Source organism: Macaca nemestrina, chromosome 17, assembly GCF_043159975.1.
Source record: "Macaca nemestrina isolate mMacNem1 chromosome 17, mMacNem.hap1, whole genome shotgun sequence".
In the NCBI taxonomy this organism is placed as follows: Eukaryota; Metazoa; Chordata; class Mammalia; order Primates; family Cercopithecidae; genus Macaca; species Macaca nemestrina.
In genome coordinates this window covers 47575551-47591042 of record NC_092141.1, presented here as the reverse complement: position 1 = coordinate 47591042, position 15492 = coordinate 47575551, and the positions used below count along the sequence as shown (strand labels likewise).

The window sequence follows — 15492 nt, the reverse complement described above, 5'->3', positions numbered from 1 at the left end:
GCATGGTGGCGCGCGCCTGTAATCCCAGTTTCTGGGGAGAGAGACTGAGGCAGGAGAATCACTTGAACCCAGGAGGCAGAGGTTGCAGTGAGCTGAGATCGCGCCACTGCACTCTAGCCTGGATGACAGAGTGAGACTCCATCTCAGACAAACAAACAAAATAATAAATAAATAAAATAAACTCACTCTAAAGCATGAAGCATGATCACGGCACAACAGAATGTTAATCCAGGTTAAGCATCCTTAATCTGAAAATCCAAAACCCAAAATACTCCAGAATCAGAAACTTTTTCAGAGCAGGCATTGATGCTCACAGGAAATGCTCAATAGAGCATTCTGAATTTCAGATTAGGAACACTCAAAAGCTAAGTGTAAAGCAAATATTCCAAAATTTAAAAAAATCTGAAACACTTCTGGTCCCAAGCATTTTGGATAAGCAATACTCAAATTGTACATACCATTAAAATAAATCAACAACTACAAATCCAGCAACATGAGGAACAGTTCACTGATTTATTAGATGAATATATACCCATATAATCAATGAAAACTGTATGATATAAAATAATTTAAGAAATGTTGGGAATTAGCAGCACCATCTGTTATTGAAATAGCAAGGAAAACTTCACATATTTTAAGCAAACACGAGAAGGGCGTAACTACTTTAAGACCTAATAATGCCATTGGTCTGGGATGAAATTGAAGGGAATTGTTTTAGGCAAACACACTTCCTTCTATGCCGAAGATTTAGTAAGCATATCTGATGACTAAGGTTTTAGAATGCTACTGATGTAAGAGATACTGCATAGTATTTTAATTGGGACCAGACTAACTGTAGCATGGCTCAACACTTCTATGAAAAATTTAGTTCTGAATTATGAAATCAGAAATAAAAAATAATGTTTAAAAGACACCTGTCTCTAAGAAACATTAAGTGAAACACAGGTCACTATGAAAATACATCACTTTTCCAGTCTGCTTAATAATTTACTTTAAAAAGTTGAGCAGTTTTCAAGACAAGTGGCTTATACAAATTTTTAAATAAGTATTTTAAAAAGCTTAAATGTTTTTCTAAAATCTAATAGATTCTTTTGATTTCTTTAAACATTTAGCCCTGTTGTCACAATTACTGTGTATCAGAGTAAGAGACTGAATTTGTGTGGATACAAATTTACACAAATTTTACAGCAACTTATACCCTAACATCTATAAAATCCACATTTATAATACAAGCAAGTACAAGGCCAGGATAAAACTGCTGAATTCCAAAAAGTCAAACTGTATATTCTTTTAATTTTGTCTCCTTAAAAAAAAGTCCAACTTCGGCACCAAATTTAAAAAGCTCTCTCCTAAGTTTGGAAAAACCTCATTTCCCAGATGCATTTCAGCAAACACAAACAGTTTTCCTGTGTTGATGAAGTAAAGGATTTCCAATTTTCTTCTGGCCCCTAAGTCTGCGTCGCATGGTGAGTTTAACAGAGTTCTTTCGCTGTGAGGTTGTGGGGAGACTTGCAGGCTGAGCACCACTACTTCGACTTAAGCCATTTCGTCTATGTTTCTTCATCAGGGGGCCAGAATTGGACTCTTCTAGTGTCCTTTTAAAGTTTGTTGGAGGGGTTCTTTCAATTTCTTGGGCTTTCATTTGGCCAGGAGTTGACATCTTCAAATTTTTTTGGTCCATGACAGTGTTTGTTGAGTTAGTAGGCACAAGGCCAACTGGAAGGCTATTATTCAAAGAATCATGTATCCTTAAAGTCAGGGCTTTAGCGCAATTTTCTTCAAGTGGTTCTGGATCTTTTGAGGGTATGACTACACCCTGGACATTCCCTCGAGCTATCTCAGCTGAAACCTCTAAAAAATTCTCTGAGAAGGCATTGCTACGAACCAGGGCAGGTATATGGTCCTTAGAGTTCAGCCTTGGCCATGGATCCTCCTCCAGGGACTGAAAAATAAGAAGGTAAAACAAAATAAGAAAAAATTTATCCTAGAACTCAACAAACCTATGTATGTGATGTTAGGCTTGTTATGAAGCTAGTAGGATGGCAAAAACATGTTATATGCATTCACTAATTCATTCACCATATATTTACTGAACTATGTGTAAGGTTTAATGGGAGGAACCAGAGTGAGAAGACAATATAAAGGTAAGAATGACATTGAATTCTGTCTTCAGGGTAATAGATGAAATTATAAAATAACCTACTCAAGTGGGTGAAAATTCACATGGTCACATGTATTTTCTATCCACTGGCAGGTAACCAAAAATAAGATACATTAAGGAACAAAATTTCAAAACAAACCCTCAAAATTAACCATAGGCACACATTCACTCTTCCGCTATTCTGTACCCAAACATGGAGAAGATTAAAAGTATCGCATTCTCTGTGTGCGTTTTAATTTTACTTTTGACAATAACATAATGTTGATGAAATCGCTCTATTTTTCATAAAAGTCTTTTTCCATAAGAACCATCAAAAAATTGCTTTAAGATGCCATTAAGTGCTTACTACAGCAGCACATATACTAAAATTGGAATAACACAAAGAAGATTAGCATGGCCCCTGTGCAAAGATGACACAAATTCACGAAGTGTTCCCTATTTCAAAAAAGAAAAAAAAGCTTTTAAAAATCTCAATTTTTGGCTGGGCACAGTGGCTAACCCTGTAATCTCAGCACTTTGGGAGGCTGAGGCAGGTGGATCATTTGAGGTCAGGAGTTCAAAACCAGCCTAGCCAACATGGTGAAACAGCATCTCTACTAAAAATATAAAAATTAGCCAGGCATGGTGGTGCGCACCTGTAATCCCAGCTACTCTGGAGGCTGAGATGGGAGAACTGCTTGAGCCCAGGAGGTGGAGGCTGCAGAGAGCAGAGATCGCACCACTACACTCCAGCCTGGGTGACAGAGTGAGACCCCCGTCTCACAATAAATAAATAAATAAATAAAAATAAAAACCTCAATTTTATAGTAATGAAAACTAGTGTAACCACTGGGGGGGATGGTAGCATCTCCGTAGGATAAGCAACAAATTTGTGGTTTTTTGGTTTATTTCCTATCTCCTAAATTCTAATTTCTGAGTACGTAGCGTGGAAAGCATTACAACATTAAAACACATTATTGAAGCAAAGTACGACATTAAAGCAACTATGCCATAATGGTCATAATGAAAACTCAGATGAATGCTGCTTTGCACCCATCCTGCAAACACTAGATACTATTCTGTGATTTGAGAAAAGTAGTACACATGGGACCCTACTGAGAATGGTTAGGGAAATTCCCAATTGATGAAACAAATCAGAATTATCCAAGGCACTTTATTGTTTTTAAAAATGCTGTTTTTAAAACGCTTCATGTCAATCTAGATATGCACCACTACTTTGAGTGTAGTGCTCTAAATCTACATATACTCAGAATATCCGCTCACCTCCAGATAAGAACATTCTTACTGTCAAACCCAGCTCTTCCAAAGCAATAACATTTCATAAAATCATTGTTTTAATACTTTATCAAGGTCCAGAGTTAAAGCATAAACACTCTCTCCCCCAAACATGTAAAATTTCCTCAAGTGGACTCTCAATCAAAATTTATTAAAATACTAATAGATTCTGAAAAGTCCACGCAAATCCTTTTGTAGAGCAGTAAATGAAGACATATTTATCTGATCTTTCTCTGAAATAAAATCTCCTATAAAATAAACACCTTTCCTTTTTTTTTTTTCCCCCAAAGACGGAGTCTTGCTCTGTCGCCCAGGCTGGAGTGCAGTGGCGCAATCTCGGCTCACAGCAAACTCTGCCTCCCGGGTTCACGCCATTCTCCCACCTCAGCCTCCTGAGTAGCTGGGACTACAGGCAACCGCCACCACGCCCGGCTAATTTTTTGTATTTTTAGTAGAGATGGGGTTTCACCATGTTAGCCAGGATGGTCTTGATCTCCTGACATCAGCTGATCTGCCCACCTTGGCCTCCCAAAGTGCTGGGATTACAGGTGTGAGCCACCGCGCCCAGCCACCTTTCCTTTTTTTTTTTTTTTGAGATGGAGTTTCATTCTTGTTGCCCAGGCTGGAGTGCAACCTCCACCTCCCGTGTTCAAGCAATTCTCCTGCCTCAGCCTTCCGAGTAGTTAGGACTATAGGTATGCACCACCCACACCTGGCTAAATTCTTTTTTTTGTATTTTTAGTAGAGACGGGGTTTCTCCATATTGGTCAGGCTGGTCTCAAACTTGCGACCTCAGGTGATCCGCCCACCTCGGCCTCTCAAAGTGCTGTGATAACAGGCGTGAGCCACTGCACCCAGCCTGAATATACAACTTTCTTAAAAGTGCTATATAAAAGTATACTTATAATAGGAATGTTTCCTTTAATTTGTCTAGAGTTAAAAGGGAAATAAGGGAGGCAGGGAGGTTCAAAAAATAAAATGAAAGGGAAATTGAAGGCATCCAGAAGCTTCTTTTTTAGTTTGAGACTGAGTCTTGCTCTGTCATCCAGGCTGGAGTGCAGTGGCGTGATCTCTGCTCACTGTAACCTCTGCCTCCCAGGTTCAAGCGATTCTCCCACCTCACCCTCACGAGTAGCTGGGGTTAGAGGCACCTGCCACCATGCCTGGCTAATTTTTGTATTTTCAGTAGAGATGGGCTTTCACCACACTGGCCAGGCTGGTCTCAAATTCCTGACCTTAAGTGGTCCACCCTCCTTGTCCTCCCAAAGTGCTAGGATTACAGGGGTGAGCCACCACACTCAGCTCAGAAACCTGTTTCTAAAATGACCTCAATCTAATCATAGATAAGAATATGCTTTACTGAAAAACATACAGACTTTAGGACCAATGGACATTGAAGAAAAGGACAAAGAATTTCTAGTTACTAATCTGTTACTGCCCCAAAAACATCACTTCTCTGTTCTTTTTTTTTGAGACAGAGTTTCGCTCTTGTTGCCCAGGCTGGAGTGCAATGGCACAGTCTTGGCTCACTGCAACCTCCACCTCCTGGGCTCAAGTGATTCTCCTGCTTCAGCCTCCCAAGTAGCTGGGATCACAGGCACCCACCACTACACCCAGTTAATTTTTCTATTTTTAGTAAAGACAGGATTTCACCATGTTGGCCAGGCTGGTCTCAAATTCCTGACCTCAGGTGATCTGCCTGCCTCGGCTTCCCAAAGTGCTGGGATTACAGGCATGAGACACCGTGCCCGGCCCACTTCTCTTTTTTATTAAAAATATACTGTTTCTGGAGCCATTGCTCCATTTATTTTTTATTTATTTTTTGAGACAGAGTCTCACTGTTGCCCAGGCTGGAGTTCAGTAGCACGATCTCAGCTCACTGCATCCTCTACCTCCTGGGTTCAAGCAATTCTCCTGTCTCAGCCTCCTGAGCAGCTGGGACTACAAGGCACCCTCCACCATGCCCAACTAATTTTTGTATTTTAGTAGAGACGGGGGTTCACCATATTGGTCAGGCTGGTCTCAAACTCCTGACCTCAGGTGATGTGCCTGCCTTGGCTTCCCAAAGTGCTGGGATAACAAGCGTAAGCCACCACACCTGGCAGCTCCATTGATTTACTATAAACTGCATGGTTCATTGAAAGTTTGATTATTCTTGCCTGTTTTAGTACTGACTATATGTTGGGCAGCAACAGTCTCTGTTCTAGAACGTCTTACATATAGGTTTCTCATTTCAACAATGAGTTGCGTGTAAGTTTATCCCTCCGTATTAGGTTGATTCAAATGTTTAACCTGGTCACAAGCACGTTCTGGCTGATCACAGAAAAAATACGTTAAGTAATAAGCAATCACTGACCAAGAGCTCATGCTGCTTTAATATAGAAAAATAATGTGCCACAAGACCAAGCAGCAAATAAGTTCTGTAGCAGAAGGCTTCCTAATGCCAAATAATCACATCACTACTGCAGGCACAAGAAAAATGGTACTAGTCAAGCTATCTAATGGAATAAAACATATTGCTATAGCATGCATAATAAGGTTAGATATTAGGTGGAATTTCTTTATAAAAGAAAAACAATGGAATGATTTCAGAGTTAACACAATATACTGTAATTTCTGTTTAGCTGTGTATTTATTTATTTATTTATTTATGAGACAGAGTCTTGCTCTGTCGCCCAGGCTGGAGTACAGTGGTGCGATCTTGGGCTCACTGCAAGCTCCGCCTCCCGGGTTCACGCCATTCTCCTGCCTCAGCCTCCTGAGTGGCTGGGACTACAGGCGCCCGCCACCACGCCCGGCTAATTTTTTTGTATTTTTTGTAGAGACGGGGTTTCACCGTGTTAGTCAGGATGGTCTCGATCTCCTGACCTCATGATCTGCCCGCCTCGGCCTCCCAAAGTGCTGGGATTACAGGCATGAGCCACTGCGCCCGGTCTATTTATTTTTTATTTTATTTATTTATGTTTTTGAGATGGAATCTCACTCTGTCACAAGACTGGAGTGCAGTGGTGTGATCTTGGCTCACTGCAACCTCTGCCTCTCAGGTTCAAGTGATTCTCCTGCCTCAGCCTCCCAAGAAGCTGGGACTACAGGTGCACACCACCACACCCAGCTAATTTTTGTATCTGTGGTAGAGACGGGGTATCACCATGTTGGCCACGATGGTCTCAATCTCTTGACCTTGTGATCCACCCACCTTGGGCTCCCAAAGTGCTGGGTTTACAGAAATGAGCCACCGCACCCGGCCAGCTGTGTCTTTTTAAATGCACAGATTGGCCGGGCGCGGTGGCTCAAGCCTGTAATCCCAGCACTTTGGGAGGCCGAGACGGGTGGATCACGAGGTCAGGAGATCGAGACCATCCTGGCTAACACGGTGAAACCCCATCTCTACTAAAAAATACAAAAAACTAGCCGGGCGAGGTGGCGGGCGCCTGTAGTCCCAGCTACTCAGGAGGCTGAGGCAGGAGAATGGCGTAAACCCGGGAGGTGGAGCTTGCAGTGAGCTGAGATCCGGCCACTGCACCCCAGCCTGGGCGACAGAGCAAGACTCCGTCTCAATAAATAAATAAATAAATAAGTAAATAAATAAATAAATGCACAGATTATTATTCTGACCCTACAGGAGTGCTGGCTTCCCTTCCCCCACTTTCTCCTTGAACGTTTCCTTTTCCTTCTCTTTTTATTGGCATTCTGTGGGAATACATTGCATCTGTTATCACAGGCAACTATTCAGACTTCTCAGATGTACCCCAGATTAATTTGTATTGCTAAGGCCTGCACGTTCGTAAAACAGTGATGTGATGTTGAGGTTACCCCCTAAAAATACATAGTTTAAAAAAGTTCACTGCTTCAGAGATCAACTTTCTCCTCCCACCTATCCTGTAATCCAATATTAAACAATTACAAACTGTGCCTAAAACATAACTAAGTTTTAATTTTCTGAAACTCTGCTCTCTTCCCCATTCCTTTCTTATAGATCTTAGCTTGTAAAACATAGCTAAATTTAGTTTTGCCCTAAACAAAGGACAGAAAAAGAAATGTGTGTCATAGTAAACTACCTTAAACAAAGGCTTTCCACTATCTCCATCCCAAAACAAAGACTAATTTATGTGAGAATTCAAATAGAAGTTGACATGTTTATAGACAAATCTAGTCTCAAATGCCTTGTCTAAATGTAAGTCTCTGAAACTATTCAATATTAATCAAATTCTCATTAAATTTATCTCTATGTTACTAAACATGAGATAACTTTAATAATGATGTAAATCAAACATAGTCGGGAGTACTCACCTTTATGTCAATTAAGGTAAATAAACCAAAAACAATTTCTTGGGCAGAAATTTGTCTTTGTTAGTTGTTAGATCAGAGCCAACAATACTAATTATTCTGAATTAATCTAAATATTTTCCCGTATTTGGGCAGGGCCAATGGGTTAACAAATAACTATACCTGCATATGGCATGCATACGTCTTATCTTTAGTAGTAGTATTAGGTCATTATCAGAATTATTATTACTATGTTTTTTGAGACAGAGTCTTGCTCCGTCACCAGGCTGGAGTGCAGTGGCACAATCTCAGTTCACTGCAACCTCCACCTCCCGGGTTCAAGCGATTCCCCTGCCTCTGCCTCCCAAGTAGCTGGGATTACAGGCATGAGCCACCATGCCCAGCTAATTTTTTGCATTTTAGTACAGATGGGGTTTCACCATGTTGGCTAAGATGGTCTCAATCTCCTGACCTCCTGATCCACGTGCCTCGGCCTCCCAAAGTGCTGGGATTACAGGCGTAAGCCACCATGCCCAGTCCAGAATTTAATTTTTTTCTTTTCTTTTTTTTTTTTTTTTTGAGATGGAGTTTCGCTGTTGTTGTGCAGGCTGGAGTGCAATGGCGTGATCTTGGCTCACTGCAACCTCCACTCCTGGGTTCAAGTGATTCTCCTGCCTCAGCCTCCCAAGTAGCTGGGATTACAGGCATGCACCACCACACCTGGCTAATTTTGTATTTTTAGTAGAAATGGGGTTTCTCCATGTTGGTCAGGCTGGTTTCTAACTCCTGACCTCAGGTGATCTGCCCAATTCGGCCTCCCAAAGTGCTGGAATTACAGGCATGAGCCACCGTGCCTGGCTTAAGTAATTTTTTAAACATATTTTATGTATGGGTTTACTAATGCCAGTCAGCAGACTGCAATAATTTTTATTTGAGGTCAATATGAAGAATGCCCCTTTGTCCCTCACACTATTCCCCACTCTAATGTCTCCTCCTTCTCTATACTGCCTAAAGGTCAGTTATCGGGGAACATGAAAGTAATAATTATATACAAATATTCAGACATACGCAAATATACAAACACAAGCTCCTTTGCAGCTTCGAAGAGAGAATAAAGAGGCTTTAAAGGGTTTCTTTTTTTTTTTTTTTTTTTTTTTTGAGACGGAGTCTCACGCTGTTGCCCAGGCTGGAGTGCAGTGGCGCGATCTCGGCTCACTGCAAGCTCCGCCTCCCGGGTTCCCGCCATTCTCCTGCCTCAGCCTCCTGAGTAGCTGGGACTACAGGCGCCCGCCACCGCGCCCGGCTAATTTTTTGTATTTTTAGTAGAGACGGGGTTTCACTGTGGTCTCGATCTCCTGACCTCGTGATCCGCCTGCCTCGGCCTCCCAAAGTGCTGGGATTACAGGCTTGAGCCACCGCGCCCGGCCTAAAGGGTTTCAACCTACATTACCATTCATGGTTTTCAAAGAAAAGAAAACTTTTGTAAATGAAAATACTTCATTTTGGCTGGACCTATAATCCCAGCACTTTGGGAGGCCAACGTGGGTGGATCACCTGAGGTCAGGAGTTCAAGACCAGCCTGGCTAACATGATGAAACCCTATCTCCACTAAAAATACAAAAAATTAGCAGGGCATAGTGGCAGGCACCTGTAATCCCAACTACTCGGGAGGCTGAGGCAGGAGAATCACCTGAACTTGGGAGGTGGAGGTTGCAGTGAGCCAAGATCGTGCCATTGCACTCTAGCCTGGGCAACAAGAGTGTCTCAAAAACAAAAAAAGAAAATGAAATGAAAAGATTTCATTTTATCTGGCCATATGTGGTTTTTGCCATATGTATGTAAAGTGAAAGAAAGCAAAGCAGTAATAACCCATTTCCAAGTACGGACTATAGGATTACAACGCCCAAAATTAAAGCCCTTGACACTTTAAAAAACTGCCTGAATAGATAACGTTAGATTTCGCTATATTTCCCATTTTAATGGCCAGTCTACTGAAAACACATTCTCAGAAAGCCAGGTTAGCCATACTATGTATTAAAGCATTTATCAATCAATATTGCTAATTTTTGGTGGGAAAAATTAGTATGAAAACACAACCAAGTATTTGAGTTCTTAGTAAATCAAAAAAGGAAAGTATGATATCTACTTAAAATTTGCTTATTTCAAAGCATATCTTAAACTCACTCAATATTAATGTGGCTAAGAAACAGGAATAAAGTTTCTTAGACGAGTTAACAGACAACCAGTTGTAATGTCTGCTGTCCTCAGGTCCAGCTCAATTTTGATTCTCTACGACCTCGTTTAGACAGTTTAATCTCTCAGGCTTATTACTGATAAAATGAAATAATAACATTAGCTCTACTTCTGGGCTATGAGATTCAAATAAAATATATTTAAGTGCTTCACAAACTTCTAAATGCTTTAAAAATAATATTCATAGCATTAGATGGCAAACGATAATATTCTTAAGAGCCCACAATCACCTTTTTATTAGTGCTGTACACATGGCTGGCATTGAGATTAGTATTGATATAAAGATGGCTCTCTGATAATAAGTTATACCACTTTCTTGAACCGAGTTCAAATCCAAAATCCTGTAAGAATTTAAAAATTGTTTCCAGGTGACGGTAACCAAAGAACTGGTGACTATTAAAACATAACTTAAAAACTATGGAACTATATACCTTGACTGGTGGTGTAGAACATGGGGAAGGAGTCATCACACAGGTTTCTTGACTATTATAGGAAGGGCTATCAGTCAGGTTCAGGTACAACTCATCTTCATTGGTAAAGTTTCCCTGATTGTCCACTTCTGGAGAGATGCAGATTACTATGGCACTAGTGTTATCTGCTCGGAGCATACGCTGCCTCCAGCGGCCCAATGCTCGATTCACAAGCATTTTGGCACAAGATTGTCCGTGCTCACCCTGTATTCAAAAGAACAAGGAGAAGGAAAGTAACTCAGATTTAGCTGCCACAACATCTATATCAAATTAAATATCTGGTGTTCACTGTGGCCCAAATAAACCTCCCAAATTGTCTTTTTTTTGAGATGGAGTCTTGTTCTGTCGCCCAGGCTGGAGAGCAGTGGCACGATCTCAGCTCACTGCAAGCTCCGCCTCCCAGGTTCACGCCATTCTTCTGCCTCAGCCTCCCCAGTAGCTGGGACTACAGGCACCCGCCACCACATCTGGCTTATTTTTTGTATTTTTAGTACAGACGGGGTTTCACCACGTTAGCCAGGATGGTCTCGATCTCCTGACTTCATAATCCGCCTGCCTCTGCCTCCCAAAGTGCTGGGATTATAGGCGTGAGCCACTGCGCCCAGCCAAAGCTCCCAAATTTTCAAACATTATCCCCAGTCTCCTTAGCTATGTTAAAATAGTACTTCTCTAAATTAAAAAAATACTAATAAAACAAGGTTTTATCCTGTCATTAAATTTCACTATTTTTATTTTTATCAAGAAACTCAGCCTTCACTGTAACTTTAATTAGAAAATGTTGGGGAGGCTGAGGCAGGCGGATCACGAGGTCAGGAGATCCAGACCATCCTGGCAAACACTATGAAACTCTGTCTCTACTAAAAACACAAAAAAATTAGCCAGGCGTGGTGGTGGGTGCCTGTAGTACCAGCTACTTGGGAGGCTGAGGCAGGAGAATGGCATGAACCCGGGGGCGGAGCCTGAAGTGAGTGGAGATCACGCCAACACACACCAGCCTGAGCAACACAGCGAGACTCTGTCAGAAAAGAAAAGGAAAAGGAAAAGAAAATAGAAAAGAAAAAATAAAAGAAAAAGTTGGCCAGGCGCAATGGCTCATGCCTGTAATTCCAGCACTTTGAGAGGCTGAGGCGGGTGGATCATGAGGTCAGGAGATCGAGACCATCCTGGCTAACATGGTGAAATTCCGTCTGTACCTAAAAAACAAAAAATTAACCGGGCGTGATGGCACATGCCTGTGGTCCCAGCTACTGGGGAGGCTGAGGCAGGAGAATCGCTTGAACCCAGGAGGCGGAAGTTGCAGTGAGCCGAGATCACGCCACCGCATTCCAGCCTAGGCAACACAGCAAGACTCCGTCTCCAAAAAAGAAAAAGAGAAAAAAATTAAAAAAAAATAAGAAAAGAAAAGAAAAGAAAAGAAAAAGTTATAAAGAAGTTACTTAAAAAGAAAAGTAGCCAGGCACGGTGGCTCATGCCTGTAATCCCAGAACTTTGGGAGGTGGAGGCAGGTGGATTGCAAGGTCAGGAGTTCAAGATCAGCCTGACCAATACGGTGAAACCCTGTCTCTACTAAAAATACAAAAATTAGCCAGGCATGGTGGCACGCGCCTGTAATACCAGCTACTTGGGAGGTTGAGGCAGGAGAATGGCATGAACCTGGGAGGCGGAGGTTGCAGTGAGCAGAGATCATGCCACGCGCTCCCGCCTGGGTGACAGAGTGAGACTCCATCTCAAAAAAACAACAACAACAAAAAGTAAACATGAAGTTATTTAGAAAACATAATTCACAAACAAGACAATCAGGCATGGTAAAAAAAAAAAAAATCATTGCAAAGGGTCAAATTCCTCCCAACATAAGAGATTCTGCAAATTGAAGACAATGACTCAACATAAAAATTGTCAAAGAATATAAACAAAATCCAGAGAAAAGGAAATATAAACAGCTCATACACACACACACACACACACACACACACACACACACACAGTCAATGTCACTCATATGAGGAAAAAATAATACGGTAACTGCTTATAGAATAAAGAACAAATATATACCAATTGAACGAGTAAAGAATACAAAACCAAAAGGATCTCATTTTATGCAAATAAATGTGGCTTAGAATAAAACTTCCAGTGTCATATATGAATTTGTAATCTGCTAAGTTTCACAGAATAGAAGTGAAAATGATGTACTCTAGGAAAGAAGCCTACATTTTTTTTTTTTTTTTTTTTGAGACAGAGTTTTGCTCTTGTCACCCAGGCTGGAGTGCAATGGCACGACCTCTCACTGCAACCTCCACCTCCCAGGTTCAAGTGATTCTTCCACTTCAGCTTCCCGAGTAGCTGGGATTACAGGCACCTGCCGCCATGCCCAGCTAATTTTTTTTTTTTTTTTGTACTTTTAGTAGAGACAGAGTTTCACCACATTGGCCAGGCTGGTCTCGAACTCCTAACCTCAGGTGATCTGCCCGCCTCGGCCTCCCAAAGTTCTGGGATTACAGGCACGAGTTGCCGCACCCGGCTGCCTACATGTATTAAAAGTACCCGTAGAAATAAATGAATGATGAAAATGAGTGGAAAACTTTTTTGTTTGTTTGTTGTTTTTTGAGACAGGGTCTCACTCTGTCAGCCAGGTTGGAGTGCGGCGGTATGACCTCAGCTTACTGCAGTCTCAACCTCCTGGGCTCAAGTGATCCTCCCACCTCAGTTACTCGGGAAGCTGAGGCAGAAGAATCAGTTGAACCCAGAAGGCGGAGGCTGCAGTGAGCCAGGATGGCACCACTGTACTCCCAGCCTGGGTGACAGAGTAAGACTCTCTCAAAAAAAAAAAAGAATATTATTTCAATAGACGCTGAAAAAGCATTTCATAAAACTGAACATCACTTTATGATTTAAAAAAAACCCTCATCAAAAATGGGTATAGTAGAAATATACCTCAAAATGACAAACTCACAGCTAACATCATACTGAATGGGGAAAAAATTAAAGGTCTTTCCTCTAAGGACTGAAATAGACAAGGATGCCCCACTCTCAGTACTGTTATTCAATACAATACTGGAAGTCCTGGCCAGAGCAATTAGGCAAGAGAAAGAAAGAAAGGGCATCCAAACTGGAAACGAATAAGTCAAATGAGCCTTATTTGCAGATAACATGATCTCATACCTACAAAAACCTAAAGACGCCACCAAAAAAACTGTTAGAGCTGATAAATTCAGTGAAACTGCAGGATACAAGATGAACATACAAAAATCAGCAGCATTTACATATACCAACAGCAAACAATCTGAAAAAGAACTCAAGTGGCCGGACGTGGTGGCTCATGCCTGTAATCCCAGCACTTTGGGAGGCCGAGGCGGGTGAATCACGAGGTCAGGAGATCGAGACCATCCTGGCTAACACAGTGAAACCCGGTCTCTATTAAAAATAGAAAAAATTAGCTGGGCGTGGTGGCGGGCGCCTGCAGTCCCAGCTACTCGGGAGGCTGAGGCAGGAGAATGGCGTGAACCCGGGAGGGAGAGCTTGCAGTGAGCCGAGACTGCGCCACTGCACTTCAGCCTGGGCAACAGAGCAAGACTCCGTATCAAAAAAAAAAAAAAAGAAATCAAGAAAGCAATCCCATTTCCAATAGGTATACAAATTATAAAATGCCTAGTAATCAATGTAACCAAAGATGTGAAAGATCTATAAAGGAAAACTAGAAAATACTGATGAAAGAAACTGAAGAGGACACAAAAAAATACAAAGATAGTCCATGCTTATGGATTGGATGGATTAATATTGTTAATATGACAATACTACCCAAAGCAATTTAAAGATTCAATCCCTATCAAAATTGAAATAACATTATTCACATAATTTTTTCTTTAAGCTCAGAATTTTTATGAAACCACAAAAGATCCTGAATAGCCAAAGCAATTCTAAGCCAAAAGAACAAAGCTGGAGGCATCACACTACCTGACTTCAAACTATGCTAGAGGCCTACAGTAACCAAAATAGCACAGTACTGCTACAAAAACACACACACAGACCAATAGAACAGAATAGAAAACCTATATATAAATCCATGCAATTTGCAGCCAGCTCATCTTGAACAAAGGTGCCAAAAGCAACAATAAATGGTAGTGGGAAAACTGGATAACTATATGCTGAAGAATGAAACTATACCCCTCTCTCTCATCATACACAAAAATCAAATCAAAATGGATTAATGACTTAAATCTAAGATCTCAATTGGTAAAATTGGTAACCACAATTCTATTCTCTCTTTGTGAGATCTACTTTGATCTCACAAACTATGAAACTATTAGAAGAAAACATTGGAAAAATGCTCCAGGACATGGCTCTGGGCAAAAAATTTTTTTTTTTTTTTTTTTTTTTGAGACGGAGTCTGGCTCTGTCGCCCAGGCTGGAGTGCAGTGGCGCGATCTCGGCTCACTGCAAGCTCTGCCTCCCGGGTTCACGCCATTCTCCTGCCTCAGCCTCCCGAGTAGCTGGGACTACAGGCGCCCACAACCGCGCCCGGCTAATTTTTTGTATTTTTAGTAGAGACGGGGTTTCACCGTGGTCTCGATCTCCTGACCTTGTGATCCGCCCGCCTCGGCCTCCCAAAGTGCTGGGATTACAGGCGTGAGCCACCGCGCCCGGCCTGGGCAAATAATTTTTGCATGAGACCTCAAAAGAACTGGCAACCAAAGCAAAAATAGACAAATGAAATACAAGCTAAAATGCAAAGGAAACAATCAACAAAGTGAATAGACAATCCACAGAATGGGATAAAACATCTGCAAACTATCCATCTGACAAGGAATTAACAACCACAATATTTAAGGAGCTCAAATCAGTAGCAACGGAACAAAACAAACCCGAAATAATCCAATTTTAAAATGGGCAAAAGATCTAAAACACGTATTTCTCAAAAGACATACAAATGATTAATAGATAATGAAAAACATGCTCAACATCACTAATCATCAGAGAAATGCAAATCAAAACCACAGTGAGTTATCATCTCACCCCAGTTAAAATGGCTTGTATCAAAAAGATAGGCAACTACAGATGCTGGTGAGGATG

At 41.4% G+C, this 15492-nt stretch overlaps 1 protein-coding gene and 1 non-coding gene across 2 annotated transcripts in view; one reads left to right on the top strand and one right to left on the bottom strand.

The window, feature by feature from the left end:
• Positions 1 to 499: 499 nt before the first annotated feature.
• The window catches only part of LOC105476860 (protein phosphatase, Mg2+/Mn2+ dependent 1D), a 71788-nt gene continuing 56795 nt past the window's right edge, over positions 500 to 15492 (bottom strand). The window contains exons 5-6 of the mRNA XM_071082808.1: positions 10387 to 10629; positions 500 to 1942 (exon numbers count right to left, since the gene is read on the bottom strand). Of these exons, the coding sequence (XP_070938909.1) occupies positions 1385 to 1942; positions 10387 to 10629 (801 nt within the window). The 3' untranslated portion in view covers positions 500 to 1384. The remainder of the gene's footprint in view (positions 1943 to 10386; positions 10630 to 15492) is intronic.
• Positions 2500 to 2604, top strand: LOC112425757 (U6 spliceosomal RNA). The gene has a single exon (XR_003016902.2). It is a non-coding gene; the product is annotated as a U6 spliceosomal RNA (small nuclear RNA).